Genomic DNA, 14,213 nt, shown 5'->3' on the forward strand with positions numbered 1-14,213 from the left:
TGGGCATGGTTGCACAACGAGCGTCCCATTTGGGGGGACGCTCGTCTCGCATCATGGAAAAGGAAATGCCCCTCCTAGACTAGCCTAAGGAAAAGCACAGGCTGCGCGCAACCCGACGAATGCGTGCAACTCCTCCTCAGCCGCATGCAGATCCTTACGTTCGTCTCGAGGAAAACGTGCCTGGTCTTTGTGCAGGGTGGAAGGCTTTATAAATTGAATGTTTTTAGTGTAGCAGTCGCCGTTTCCGCCTCCCTCGCTGACCTCCCCCCTTTCCTCCCTGTGACCAGCACGCGTTCACACAGGGAAATCTGTATTGGTGCCCTTCACAGGGGTCATGGCCTTGCGCCGAGAAGGTCAAAAAATTCTCTTCAGGTCATTGGGCGTGCGAATGGGTACAGGAAGGCTTGCGTGCTCGTGGTCGTCACGCAACAGGTAACTAGGGAGGCCTGGAAGGAGGGAACTGGAACATAGGATTCCCCTTCCCCGAGCATTTCTGGGCAAGTTGGTGCGAGCGCGCCTCATTTCGCTCGTTCTTTTCTGGCTATGTCTGTTGTCCTGCGTGAATTGATGCAGACTGACTGCTGGAGGATCGCACGCGCCAAGGTCCCCGACGGCCCTCGCGACTCCCCCCTTGCTGCCTCTTTCCTCCGCCGCCATTCGGACAGTTCCCAATGCCAAATCGAAGGGCGTTGCCGCGGCCTTCTTGCTAGGATCGATGTTGCTTGGACACGCGTATGAGGACTCCACTGCTCGCGCCGACGCTAAGGTACGTGGGCGTCAACCGGCTCCATGGTGAGAATCTTATCTTGCGGGGCTGCCTCCACGCCCCCTTTCCTCATTATTTCGCCGAACTGCCAGCGTGCACTTCGTACCTACTGCGCGCTATAACATGCCATGCCCTTTTCTCTCCCGTTTCATACCCCTGCTCTGCCCATTTCTTCTTTGCTAATCACCTGTTTCCTTCGTGCTCGCCCTCTGTATGTCGGGTTCCTCAGCCCCTCCCTCCCAAGGGCTCCGCCCACGGAAATGGCCTCGGCCGCTATTTCGTCGCCGACGCAGTCGAGGCCGCCGCACCTGCTGTTGCCAATATCACGGTGAACATTCGTTTCCACGCGGGGCGGTGGACCCCAACTTATGCCACGCAATCGGGATCCGGCTTTGTCATCAGCGAAGACGGCTTGGTCGTCACGAATGCGCACGTGATAGCCTCCAGCATGGGGGGTGATGAACCCGTCATGATCACCCTCACAGACGGACGGAAATTTTCGGGGAAAGTGAGTTTTGGCCTTCCCCGATCCCGCGCGTTGGGTGGTGGCCACCCCTCCGTGTCCTGGCAGCCTCGGTCTTATGCCCCCTGATCCCCGTCCCCCTCCCTTGTCTCCCCGCGACCCCCCGCCCAGGTCCACAGCATCGACGCCCGAACGGACGTGGCCTTGCTGCAAGCCGACACCCAGGGCGCCAAGCTGCCAGTGGCTCGGATCGGACAGAGCAGCAACCTGCGGCCGGGGGAATGGGTAGTGGCTCTAGGCAGCCCGCAGGGCCTGGCGAACACCGTGACGGTCGGGATCGTCAGCACGGTGGCCCGCTTGGGCTCGGAGCTGGGGCTCATGCACACACGGGCGGAGTACATACAGACAGACGCGGCCATCAATGCGGGAAATTCCGGTGCGGGCTTTGTTTGGGACGACCTTTTTTTCTGCATGTGCCTCAGTTTGTTTTCTTTTCTTTTTTTTGTTTTTTTGGTAATTTTTCGATCGATTTTGTCGTGTTTGGCGTGGGAACACTATTGCAGGTGCTGACCATGTCAGTCCATTGTCCCTTTTCTGCCTCCGCACAGGGGGGCCTTTGGTAAACCTGGACGGGGAGGTGGTGGGGATCAACAGCATGAAATTGGAGTACTCCGACGGCATCGGCTTTGCCATTCCCATCGACTCCGCCTTCCAAGTCGTCCAGCAGCTGATCAAATACAAGCGGGTCCGACGGCCCTACGTGGGCCTGTCCTTCCGCCTCGTGAACGTGGAAGGCGCCGAGGGAGAGCGGGCCGGGGAAAAAGAATTGGGTATGCTGGTGCTGGAGGTCAAGGCCGGGAGCCCCGCGGAGAAAGCCGGCCTTCAGGAAGGAGACGTGGTGATTGAAATCGACGGCTCGCGGGTGAAGGGCCTGGGGGATGTCACGGAGAAGATCGGATTGGAACCGGAGAAGACCTTCACGGTGAAGGTTATGAGGCATGGGCAGCGATATCCCTTGATGATGAGCGTGACGAGCGTGGCCGATGAAAGGAAGAGATGAAGCCGGGAAAGGGGAAGTAATAGAAGCTAGGTTGCGCAGTAGGACGGCATGGGGAAAAAAAAACTGGTATAGATTCGTCCTGAGGATGGGAAGCCAAATTTATTGCTGCTAAGATTATTCATGCTCAAAGGCACGAACCCCCGTGTCTCCATTTGCGTAAAGATTGATCGATGCCGCATTCGCTTATTGATTGGTACAGGAGAATGCGGTGCACACATAGCTATATAGGTGTATGAACACGTCGACAGTGGCCCGGGTGAATGAACACGTCGACAGTGGCCCGTCTCTCCCTCCTTCCCATCCCTTCCACTCGTCGACTACCCCCACCCCCTTCCAGCACATTCCTCCCTCCTCCTCTTCTCACTCCTTTCTACACAACCCAGCCGCGATCTCTATTGCCCTCCCTCGCATCCTTAAGCAACCTCCCCTTTGCCCCCCTGCCCTCCCAGCGTTCTAGCTGCCTGGAAAGAGGGCTCTTGCATGACTCTGCGGATGGAGAGGCCATGTCCTTAATTGCCTCGTTCACCCGCGCACCGTCATTGCGCCTCCGCCTCCCCTTCCTCCTCCTCCTCCTCCTCTTCTTCTTCCTCCTCCTCCTCCTCCTCCCCCAATGCCCCCAGGCCCTCCTCCACCATGCAGGGCGAGATCAGCACCGAGTCGTCATCCCGACGTAACCTGTGCGTCTCGTTGTACAATTTCACCACGAAATTCGACAGAAGGGAACGGTCGGGTATGCTCTCGACGATCCCGTAAATGTCTGCCTTCCCCCGGGAATGTAAGGCCCTGGCCCCCCGTCGCCGCACGTCCTCCACCGAGGCCTTCAAATCCTGGAGGAAACGGTCCGCCACCTCTTGGTGGTGCGGCATCACGGACAAATGCAACGAGGCCGGCGCCTGCTGCCGCTCCATCCACCAGCCTTTCTCCTCCATCACGTCGCCGACCAGGAGGATGCATAGCCGCGGGTCCCGGCTCAGTATGGCCAGACAGGTCATCTCCGGCTCCGCCACCAACCCCAGACCTCGGACGCTCCGCACCCCTTCCTTCAAGCAATGGCAGACCTCCATGGCGGTTTTCGCCAGCCGCAAGTAGCCCTTCTCCCCCAGTTGCATCATGCCCGCCCAGGCCGCCGCCACGTTTCCCCCTGGCCGGGTCCCCGTGAGCGAGGGGGAGCCGAAGACTCCCCCTGGCCACTCCGTGTAGGAGAAGAATTGATGGGCGCGCATGTCGGCGTTCCGGTAGAGCAAAACCGAGGCCCCTTTGATGCAGTCTGGGACAAGGGAGGGAGGGAGGAGGGGTCACAAAGGGTCCAGGTCTGACAAAGACGTTTCCCAAGCCCCACCGCCCCTACCCCCCAGGAGCCTGGCACCTACATCCGTATTTGTGCATGTCCACAGAGATGGAGGACACACCGTCCAATCGGAAGTCCCATGGCGTGACCTCGTAGCCCAATTTCTCCAGGAAGGGGAGCATGAACCCGCCCAGCCCGGCGTCCACGTGCAACGGCACGTTTTGTTCCTGCGCCATCCCTGCCAGGGCGGGAATGGGATCCACCACGCCGTGGGGCTGTTGAGGGGCCGAGGCCACGAGCAAAATCGTGTTGGGCGAAATGGCGGCCTCCACGGCGGCAAGCGAGACGCGTTTGTCGGGGCCAATGGGGACAATCACGATTCGGACGCCAAACAAGGCACCCGCCTTGACGAAGGCCGGGTGTGCGGTGATGGGCACCAGGATTTCAGGCTCGCGGACGTGGGGGAGGGTGGCCCGCGCCATGTCGCGGTAGGTCTTGACCGTGAGCAGGATGCTTTCCGAGGACCCGCTGGTCAGGGTACCCACCACCTCCTCGTCCCCGTGGAGGAGGGAGGCGGTCATGGCGATCACCTCGTTCTCGCACTGGAAATAGGGGGGGGGGGCAATGGGGGAGGATCCATGGATATGGATGAGGCGCGTCATGCACGCGGACTTGCAATATGCACAGCCAAGGGGAATCCACACGGACTCGAAGACTTACCTTGCGAACGACGGGGATCAAGACGGGGTTGGAGGGGTTGGTCGACTCACTCAGGAAAGCAGTGAAGGCCATGTTGACCACCTTGTCATGGTAGCCCGTCGTGTCTGCTCCACTGCTTTCTTCGAAGGATCGAAAGGCCTCTAAAAGCACTTGGGTATGGGCACTCAATGGCGTCCCTTCGGCATTGTAATGCACGTAACCGAACGCCTTGCACCCTCGCTCCATGCTGCGGCGCTCTGCCGCTTTAAGCGCCTCGAGCTGTTGCATTATTTCCTCCCCGGAAAGCCCTTCGACAGGAAGCCGGAGGACAGGTCGATGCGCTTCACGGCATATCTGAGACTCGGACTTGGCCAGGCGCCGTACTGCTCCCTCCACCTGCCTTCTAAGCAACCGCTGGATTAACCTCTCCACCCCTGGCAAGTTCCTGAGAGCCTTGAACGTGGCACTGTACACGCCCACAAATCCTTTTGTCCGGATGATGTTCAAAGTCCTACAAGCGACGACGAAAAACACTGCATGCTCGAGCAACACTAGTCCATGCGAGGCTAATGCGCGTCCCCGCCCGACGCTCCTGTGTGCGCTCATGCTGCCGAAACGGTAGTTCTTGGCGACACCGTAATATCTGCGTGGTAAGCTACACAATATAGCGGTTCTTTGATTCTAGAGACGTGGAGGCTGCTTTTATGGATGGATAAGATGAAAGCGGCATGTGAGCATTGAGTGCCCGTTGGCACTTTGCGTCAGGAGGTGTCATCAGATTTGAGAGGAAAATGGACAGTTTTCATCCCACTTGTGCCATAAATATGGTAACGAGGGGGGCAAGCTGTCAATAAATAGTAATCTACGAGGATATTGTGCCGAAACATTCGACGCCAACTCTCCCAAGACACTTGTCACGTCAAGTCATCTTTTTCGCCCGGGGCAGGCTCTCATCGTATCACCAAAGAAGACACTCGTTGCCCTTAATTTTTTTCGAATCAAATCCCGAAGCATCCGCCGCATCTCTCCTGCTACCCCTGCATGTAATTCTCCGCACGGAAATCCATTTGTACCGACGTCGTCTGGTCGCATTGTATAAGTATTTTGTTGGGACCTCCCTAATGCTGGAGGGAGAACTTCAAGACAGCAGAAGGCGAGTGGATGCACTGACACCACTCCGAAAAGACCCAAAACTCACGCCCAAGGATAATTTGAGACTCACCGTCCAAAATACGAACCATTTTCCCGCGTACCATAGGACTCCATCCGCTTCGTTCAAAGCACCGGAATCACTGCCGGTGGTTTTGCCGACTGGGCGCGGGAGGCCTCATGCTCGAACCGGAATGTCGAGGGATGGTCTTGAATGAAGCCGCTGCCTCAGTCAAATCAAATGGGAGCGACTTGGACGATGATGTGAGTGACCGGGATGCGCCCCCACCACCCCCTACGCCCTTGCACACCGACCCTCGTGGGCAGCGAAACAAAGGTGATATCCTGGAGTCCTTGCTCGAGATAAGCTTGGATAACGAGGAGGGCGACATCGGTGGGTCCAGGAGCACGACCTCGGATTTACCCCAGGTTAAAAATGAGCCATCGGCCGCGCGCACTATGCTTGAACTCAAAGACATTGCTCGGATGCGGCAGCATGTCAACGTCCTGGATCCTGTTCCGTCTCGAGGCGGGTTTGCAGCAATGAAGCGAGGGGCATTAGGGGGGAGAGGAATTGAAAGAGGAGGGCAATTGACGTCCGCCGTGTCTTCGGCTTTAGAGCAGGCTACCGCATCCTTTGGAGAAGAGACAGGATCCCTCGCTGCTTTTGAGCGTATGCAGCGGATCAAAGGCGGCAAAGGTGGTGGGAAAGGTGGGGTTCACGGCATCATGGATAGCAGGGGCTCCGGACGCAAGGCTGTCTTATCCAGCAAGGCTCGTCAGCGAAGAATAGCGGGAAGCGAGAAGGAGGAAGCCTACAACGACAAATTGAACGGCCGAATGGTAAAGCACAACAAGCGGAAGGAGCGCATGGAAAGGCTGAGGCGCATGTATTGAATGAGTCCGGGAAAGGGAGGATCCGACCTTGTGAATATATTTGAATTTATTGTGTCGGGATGCATGGAGGGCAACGAGCATGAATCAAAAACATGATGATTGTGCAGACATTGACACACTTGGCGCACGCAATTAAAGCAAAGCAAATTACAGACCTTGGCAATTCGGTTTTTGTGTTGTCGGCAAACTTATTTTGTTTAAAAAAATGTGGCGTGACCAGGGCAGCCAGGCTGTTGAGATCCCACAAACCGACTGCACCGTCTGAATTTAGGAAGCACTGCTTCCAGCCTTTTGTCATCTACAATGTTGCTCCACCTTTCTTGCATTTGTATGGCGAGAGGCCGCATTGTCCGCTAGCGCCGTCTTCGGCTGATGACGATCGGTTGTCGGCTGTCCTGCACGTTGTCGTTCATTACCGCCGTGAAAACAGCCGCGAGCACGTCAAAGTCCTCATCGGACAGTGCCTCCACCACGAACGCGCGCTCTTGAAAGGTCAAAGACACGATGCGAGCCCCTTTCTTCAGCCTCACCTCTAGCAGATGCGACAGCGACAAACCCCCTCGCCTGGCCCCTGCCTTCTTCTTCTTCCTTCCCACCTCTTCCCGTCGGCACCAGTACACTTCCTCCCGGTCCACAAAGAGAACGCGATAATGCGGCACGACGCAGCCAAAGCGGCCATGCTTGAGCACTTCCATGCCTCCCTCCCTCAGGAGATCAAAGCCACGGTGCTCCCGCCGTCGCCCAGCCAACACCGAAGCTTCTCCCGAAGCCCGCCGGTTGGCGCGTGCATGCCCGGACAAGGACGGGGAGAGACCGGCGGCCGAGGAGGATGACAACCGGGTGCCCTCAAACCTCCGAACAGGCCGGCTATGGCTGCCCCGGTGGTCGGGGTCTGTCCATCCGGGGGTGGAGGGGGAATAGGACAAAGCCGAGCTCACGCTGCTGCTCCGAACGTGGTAGGGACTGGCGCCCGCGCCGTGGACCCCAGGCCCTCTTGTTTTCGAGAAAGACCGGCCAGAGGTGGAGTCATCAGAATCCCTCCTCTCCGTTGACCCTTGCAGGGCCCGACCTCGGGGGAAGGCGTCCGTCACGTTCCGATCTGCCCTTCGGCTTGCAGAAAGCTCGCCGTCCGCGCGGCCGCTGTCATTGCGCTGCGCATTATATGAGGTCGAGGTGACCTGTGGGGAGGCAGTAGGGGTCACGGATAATGCAGGACTGCTCGTGCTGGTGCTGTTACTGCCAGTGGACGATACTCTCCGCCGCACCCCAGCCCTCCTTGTCGTCACCACTCCTTCCCCCCCCGGCCCCTCGTCGCCTTCCTCGTCCCGCCTTCCCGTTCTCCCTTTTTCCATTTGGCTCCATTTCCTCCATCTTAGGCACGGGCACTGGAAACACGAAGGCCAGGATCGATTCCGGGCGCTGCGATTGGGTGGCGGGCAACGCCGCAATCCCGACCGGTTGCAAAAAACAAGCCTGGTCTAGTCTTCCCCGATGTAAGGCCAGGCGAAAGCAAACCTCACAGAGGATGACAGGTGTATACCGACGGATGCCCTCCCACTGCGGCTCATAGCCTCCCAAGATGCGCCAGGGCTTGTTGGGACGGGCGCAGAGGCAAGCGGAGGGGTGAGGGATGCCTTTGCCTGGACTGTCACCTTCCACGGCCGGCCCCGGGGGCAAGACGCAGGCGCGAAGATTGATTTTTCGCGGGTTGGCCACCACTCGGTCCACAACGAAACGGAAGATCTCGTGGTGGAGGGAGAAGCCCAGGCTGGCGCCGTGACCGGCCCGAAGCGTCGTCTCCGAAGCCCACCGGAGGACGTTCGAGAGGGAGGATTTCGGGGTGGTGGTTCCTACCATGGCCGACAAGGAGGAACGGCGGCGAAGTGTATCCAGGTATGCTACTGTGCCCCCTAGCCCGCTGCCATCAGTGCGGGTGCTGCCGCTGTCTGTGCCGGGACGGGTAACCTCCGCGCTCTTCTCAGTGTCCCAGCTGTCTCCTGCATCGGCCAGCGTGGGTAGGTGCCACGCCCGAACGAGGACGTCCACAAGCCAGAGCATGTGGCGAAGATCCAATGGAGCGTACAGGTCTTCCATTTTTTGCGCGAAGCCATGCTTTTCGCGGACATGCACTAGCAGCTCTTCCAGGATGGTGGAGGGGGCCTGCAGCTCCAGCAGGGCCTTCGCCAGAGCCTTGAGACGAAAGGAAAGCAACAAAGAGATGATTTCCTCGTTTTTGACCTCGCAGCAGAAAAATTCTTGCAGTGGCCCTTGCAAATGCATCCAGTGCTGTTTATCCCTGGCCAGGCACTCGTCCAGGACGCCCAAGTAAAAGGTCGCATTTTTCCAAGCCTCGTGCGTCCGCAAAGCTGATTTTATGGTGCGCAAGGAAGAATGCCCGCCGCGCCCACCTTGCCCTAGATACGTTCCTACCAGACCTGAAAGGAAAAAAACCATGCGGATACTCAGGTAGTCTTGCTCGTTGTTGGCTTCACGCAGGATGACCCGGAGTACGTCGGTCAGGACCTCGTAGTGTGTGAGGCTGAGGACGAGTTGATTTTTCCCGGACAGGGCGTGAAGTTGCAGACATTTGGACAAGAATTGGAGGCGAAAATCCTGGATTTTAAATAGGACTAGATTTTCAAGAGTCAGGACTCCGTTGTTATTTTGCTGCAAGCCTTGAAACTTGAAGTGATGGTGATGATGGGGTGACGTGCCCAAAATAGCGTCGCCACCCAACAGCTTGGTGGCCAAGTCGTTGACGAAAGCCTATAAAAACATACAAGAGGTGGCGGTGAGAAAGAATGATGATGGATTTGCCCTGCAAAGTGCTACATTTTACAAGGTGGTCGGGAAGGGGCCTAGGTATGTCTGTCCTTCCTCGCAACTATAAAATACCTTTTTTTCGCCTATATTGTACATAATCTACCGCCTATGTCTCAATTTACTGCGTCCAAATTTTCAGAAGGGAGTTTCTGGTTCGTCCTTGTAGTGTCTCCTCCGCGCCGGTACGATGAAGGCGAGACACGACGACACCTAGCAGGGAGGGCAGGCAGATGCCTGTTGCCAAGCAATGGTTAGTGAAATGATCGGGTGAGCGGGAAACCCCCTGGATACCTGTATTGTCTCACAATCTCGTACCCTGAGTCGCGTTGACAGAGCGTGCCTTGCACCGCAGTTGTAAGACTGGTGCATGCACCCTGAGGATCGGCATATAGCGTGGCAGCGCACTATGGGCCCATGTCGACGTCGAGCGAAGAAGGGACGAGAAACATCATCTGAAAAGGAAAAAAAGGCGCGAAATTTGATGAGCATGGCCGTGTTTCCGTGTTCCTCCTCTTCGTTGCCAATGCGTAGCCCTTTATCCGCGCGATACATTCATGCAGACATGCTTCACAGGACTTACTCACACCTTGTACCATAGCAGAGGCGCGGAGGCGAGGTGTGGAGGAAGCCGGCGGCAAGTGAGGCTGCGCCTCGTTCAGCGACGGCGCGAAAAGCAGCACGGTAACAGGCAATTTCAGCACTTGCTGTTAAAATGCTGTCAACTCCCTCGCTGCCTATGGCACTCACGCCAGCCCCATCGGCGTCAGCATCACAGCCAATGGATGCCGTAGCATTGGCTGCGCGGGAGGATCTTCTGTTGCAGTGTGCCACGGAGTTAGAGTCCCAAATCTCTACCTTGTTGCGCGAACGGGAGACCTTGCAGGTCAAACTTCAGAGGGCGCAAGATGAAACAAAACGAGCGAAAGGGACCATTGCCAGTTTGAGGCGAAGCCAAATGGTAGCAAGTACATCATCCTTTGCATCGAGTGGTGCCAGTGGCATCGGAGGTAGTCAGCGGGAGGCGCTTTTATTAACGTTAGAGAAGGAAGTATTGGCAAAAAAAGATGAAGTGAGGGCCTTGCTCCGTGAGATTGAAGGGCGTGAACAAGAAGCCTTGCGTTTGGAACGTGTTGCAAAGGTCCGTGAAGAACGTGTGGCCGACATGCTACGACATGCGCAGGAACAGACGACGACATTGCGGGAACGGGAACAGGAGTTGGCCACCCGCGAGCAGGGCCTCGCTCAGGACCAGGAGGAGGTCAAACACCGTGTGGAGGCCCTCGAGGCTCAAGAAAAATCCCTAGACTCCCACACCCACGAATTGGACGCGGCCATGGCGGAGGTGCGGGGTAAAGCAGAAAAATTGCGCGAAAGAGAGCTGGCTCTGGCGGAACGGGCGAAGGTGGTAGCGGAGAAAGAGACCGAAGTGCAGTCTATGGATGGTATCTTGGAAAGCCAACGTCAGGAGCGGCTGGAGCTCGATGCACGGACGAAAGAAATAGAAGCGAAGCAAGCTACGCTCGAGGAGAAGGCGGAACTTTTGGAGGAACGACGGGCTCGACTCCAGGAGTGGGAAGGTCGATTGGGTTCGAGGGAGGAGGGGATGGACGAGACCAAACGCACTTTGGAGGAGACTCGGATCGATTTGGAAAGACGAGAATCAGAGGCACAAAGGGCGATGGATCAGACTGAGAAAAGGATGAGGGAGCGGGAGGAGGAGGCACGAGGCACCTTGGAGAGGGTGGAGGAGCGAGTGAGGGCCTTGGAGGCTCGGAGGGAAGAATTGGAAGGAGAAATTGATGGCCTGCAAAGAGAGGAAGCCCGACGACGCGAGGCGATGGAAGAGCGGTTGCGGCAAGGAGAGTTGGCATGGGATAGCGTGCACGAGGATGTGCAAGGCGTCCGGAGGGAGCTGGAGGAGAAATGCCAGCGCCTGGCGGAGGTGGCAGGAGAGACGCGAGAGTTGGAAGGGCGGGCAGAAATGGCGCGCAAACAAATCCACGCCAAACGGCACCACCTGCGCGAGCTCGACAAGAAGGTGGAGGGTGCAACGGCGGAGTTGACCAAGGTCTCAATGCAAGCGCAGGGCTTGCACCGCGAGGTGGAGCGGGAGAAAGAGGTCTTTTTTCAGTACCAGCGGGAGACGACAGAGGAAGTGGAACGTATGAAGGCTCAGGCCTTGAAGGAGGTGCGGCTTCAGGGAGAGGCGACGGAGGCGGAGGCGGGTCGGTTGAAGGCGGAGTGGAAGGCGGAGCGGGCAGCCTTGAAAAAGGAAAGAGAGCAGCTGGAGAGAATGCGGGAGGCCGTGGAGCACCGTCGTCGTGAGCAGGAGGAAGGATTGGTGCAGGCCAAGCGCCGGCTGGAGAAGGAACGGGCGGCTTTCGAGAAGGAAGCAGAGGCGGGGCGGGCAGACAAGCGCGAGTGGGAGGCCGAGCTCACGGCCCATCGACGGGCCTTAGCGCAGGAAATGGAGGCCTGGGAAGAGAAAAAATGGGCCGAAGAACGGGCTTTGCGAGCGGGGCGGGTGGAACAAGAGGAGTCTGCGGCCTCCTTGCGGCGAGACGTGGAAGAGAAGGCACGTGGACGCGAAACGAAATTGCGCGAAACCGAGGCTCGGATGAAGCAAGAGCGGGAAGACCTGGAGCGGACGGAGAAGTCCTTGCAGAAGACGGCCGCCACCTTGGAGGAGGACCGCAGGGCTCTGGAGGTGAGAGAACAAGGGGTGGTGGCAGAGGGACAGAAATTATCAGCATTGGCCCGGGAGTTGAGGAAAAGGGAGGTCGCCCTGGAGAAGGAAAGGCAAGAGATGCTCCTGGGGTTCAGTGGGGTGAAAGAGGAAGTCAGCGCCCGGGCCGAAAAGAACACCCAGACCGCGCAGGCTCTGGCGAGGGAACGTGAGGAATTGGAGACTTGGACGTCGAGGCTGATGCGGGAGGCAGGGGACATGAAGCAAGCGCGGGAGGCCGTGGAGAAGGAGCGGACCGCGGTGGAAGCGACGCGGTTGGCGGTTCAAGCGACACAGAAGGATCTGAGGGAACAGTTGGAGGCCTGCCAGCAGGAAAGAGCGTTGTTGGAAGCGAAAAATGTGGAGGCAGACGCAAAGCGATCGCGTGCCGAGGACCGCTTGGACATGGCGGAGGAGAAAGTGGGGGAGGCTGAGCGCAAGTTGAAGCAGGCCTTGAAGAAGGAAAGGGAAGTGGAGGAAATCGCCGCACGTTACGAGGTGTTCACGCAAGAGCTCGAAGAAGGGCGCGCTCAAGTTCGGGAGGCGAAGAGACGGATGGAGGAGTACAAAAAGGCCCTGGAAGAGGCAGAGGCTCAAGTGCTGACCTTGCAGGGCGAAGGGGCACGGTGGAGGGAGAGGTTGGCGACTAGCGAGGCGATTCTGTCGGAACGGCAGAAGGCTTTGGAGGAGGCGTTACGTCGGGAAGGGGAGGCACGTCGACGGAGCCTGACCATCGAGGAGAGCGAGAGAATGGCGTTGGAGGCTGCCAAAGAGGCGGTGGAACGCCGGGAGGCACAGCTGCGGTCCCGGGCCTTGGAGTTGGAGTGCTTGGCAGATAATGTGGCCCGTCGGGATGCAATTCTTCTCAGTTTGGAGGACGCGTATTTCCAAGAGGGAGGGAGGGGGGGAGGACAAAAGGAAGGGAGCGATAAAAGGCTGGTGGTGGAGGGGAGGAAGCGGGATGCGGCCGAGGTACGGGCTCGGTTGGGAGAGGCCAGAAGCGTGTCACGTATGCTGGAAGAGGAAAGGATGGGCTTGGAGGAAAAGAAGAAGAAGTTGGTGCAAGCGAAAGCCGTGCTGGACAAAAAGCGGGAGAAATGGGACGGGGAAAGGCGTGCTCTGGAGGAGCGGGCACAACGCGTGTTGCGGCATGAGGAAGAAGTGAAGGCAGAGGCCGTGCGGGTGGATCGATGGAAAGAGGCAGTGACGGAGGAGGAGCGCGGCCTAGAGCGACGACGCCGGGAGCTCGAGGCATGGCGCGACGAAGTGCAAGGGGAGATGGAGAGAATGCGGGCGGAGATTTTGGAGAAGTATGCGGCGGCCACGGGAAAAGAGGAAGAAACGGAGAGTCTGCGCCAGCGCCTGCTCATCTCGGCAGAGGCGGCGGCTGTGAAAGTGAAGGAGGTGGAAGAAGCACGCATATGGATCGAAGAGGAGAGGGTGAAGCTGCAGGCCAAGATCAAACATGTGGCTCTGGTGGAAAAGACGGTCTTGCAGCAGATGCACGAGGTGGAAGCCGCCTGGGAACGTGCGCAGGAAGAGCGAGAGGCAACCTCAGACCACCCGCCCGAGGCGGGCAAATCCAGGCTGCCAAATTTCTCCGGGCCCCCGCGTTCGAGGGAAAGGCAGGGCCAGGAGCAAGACATCACGCCCCGGACCAGGGCGGCGGTCGCACTTGTGGCCGCGGTGACGGAAATGGCCGAGGGAAGCGGCCGAGCGCCGGCCAAGGCGCTTGAAGCAGATGCCGCTCCGACGGCTCGCCAACAGACATCCTCTCCCGCCTCCATTGAGAAGGCGACGTCCGCCCCGCGGATGGACATGTCGCAACCGCCAGCCGTCTCTTGCTCTCCGCCCATAGTGCCGAGACCCTCCCCTCCCCCCTCAACGCCTGTGTTGACCGATTTTCGTACTTCCCCGGGGGCATCGAAGGCCCAGGAGGTACTAGCGCGCTCCACGCCCTTACCGGATGACGGGGAATGGCCGCCTGAACACGGCAACGACCTTACTCTAGAGTCGATTCAACAGCGCATGGCAGCGGCGGTTGAATCGTTGAACACGTCTGTGCAAACTCGGGATGAGATGCTCTTCGGTCCCAAGTCCTACCGGCACCGGCGGCTCGAAGAAGGAGGCAGCGACGAGGCGTCGTGTACCCCGTTATGTCCGAGCATGCCATTGACTCCTATGTCGCTGTCTTCCTCTTCATCTCCAGGTAGGTCCCTGAGCTCCACTGCATCGTCACCCATCTTTGTAGGAATGGGAGCGGACGCGGAGGTCCCGGGCCAGAGGCAGACGGAGGAGCAGGGGCGATGCAACACGGAAGAGGTGAATGCAACGTGCTATGGC

The 14,213-nt window shown here is 58.4% G+C and overlaps 3 protein-coding genes across 3 annotated transcripts; 2 read left to right on the forward strand and 1 right to left on the reverse strand.

The window, feature by feature from the left end:
* Positions 1-325: 325 nt before the first annotated feature.
* On the forward strand, positions 326-2,391 carry NGA_0606000 (protease). The gene is made up of 5 exons (XM_005855654.1): positions 326-432; positions 574-766; positions 996-1,274; positions 1,401-1,665; positions 1,838-2,391. The coding sequence occupies exons 1-5, from the start codon at positions 335-337 to the stop codon at positions 2,287-2,289; spliced, it is 1,287 nt and encodes a 428-aa protein (XP_005855716.1). The 5' UTR covers positions 326-334; the 3' UTR covers positions 2,290-2,391.
* Positions 2,392-2,825: 434 nt separating this feature from the next.
* Positions 2,826-4,982, reverse strand: NGA_0606600 (sphingosine-1-phosphate lyase; the record flags this gene model as incomplete). The annotated part of the gene is made up of 3 exons (XM_005855660.1): positions 4,298-4,982; positions 3,660-4,179; positions 2,826-3,556 (listed from the first exon to the last, which is right to left on the reverse strand). The coding sequence occupies exons 1-3, from the start codon at positions 4,880-4,882 to the stop codon at positions 2,826-2,828; spliced, it is 1,836 nt and encodes a 611-aa protein (XP_005855722.1). The 5' UTR covers positions 4,883-4,982.
* A 623-nt stretch (positions 4,983-5,605) lies between these two features.
* On the forward strand, positions 5,606-6,322 carry NGA_0605800 (uncharacterized protein; the record flags this gene model as incomplete). The annotated part of the gene is made up of 1 exon (XM_005855652.1): positions 5,606-6,322. One exon carries the CDS (start codon positions 5,606-5,608, stop codon positions 6,320-6,322), a length of 717 nt encoding a protein of 238 aa, XP_005855714.1.
* Between the last annotated feature and the right edge of the window lie 7,891 nt (positions 6,323-14,213).

The sequence above is a fragment of the Nannochloropsis gaditana genome, assembly GCF_000240725.1.
Source record: "Nannochloropsis gaditana CCMP526 unplaced genomic scaffold scaffold142, whole genome shotgun sequence".
NCBI classification, from domain to species: domain Eukaryota; class Eustigmatophyceae; order Eustigmatales; family Monodopsidaceae; genus Microchloropsis; species Microchloropsis gaditana.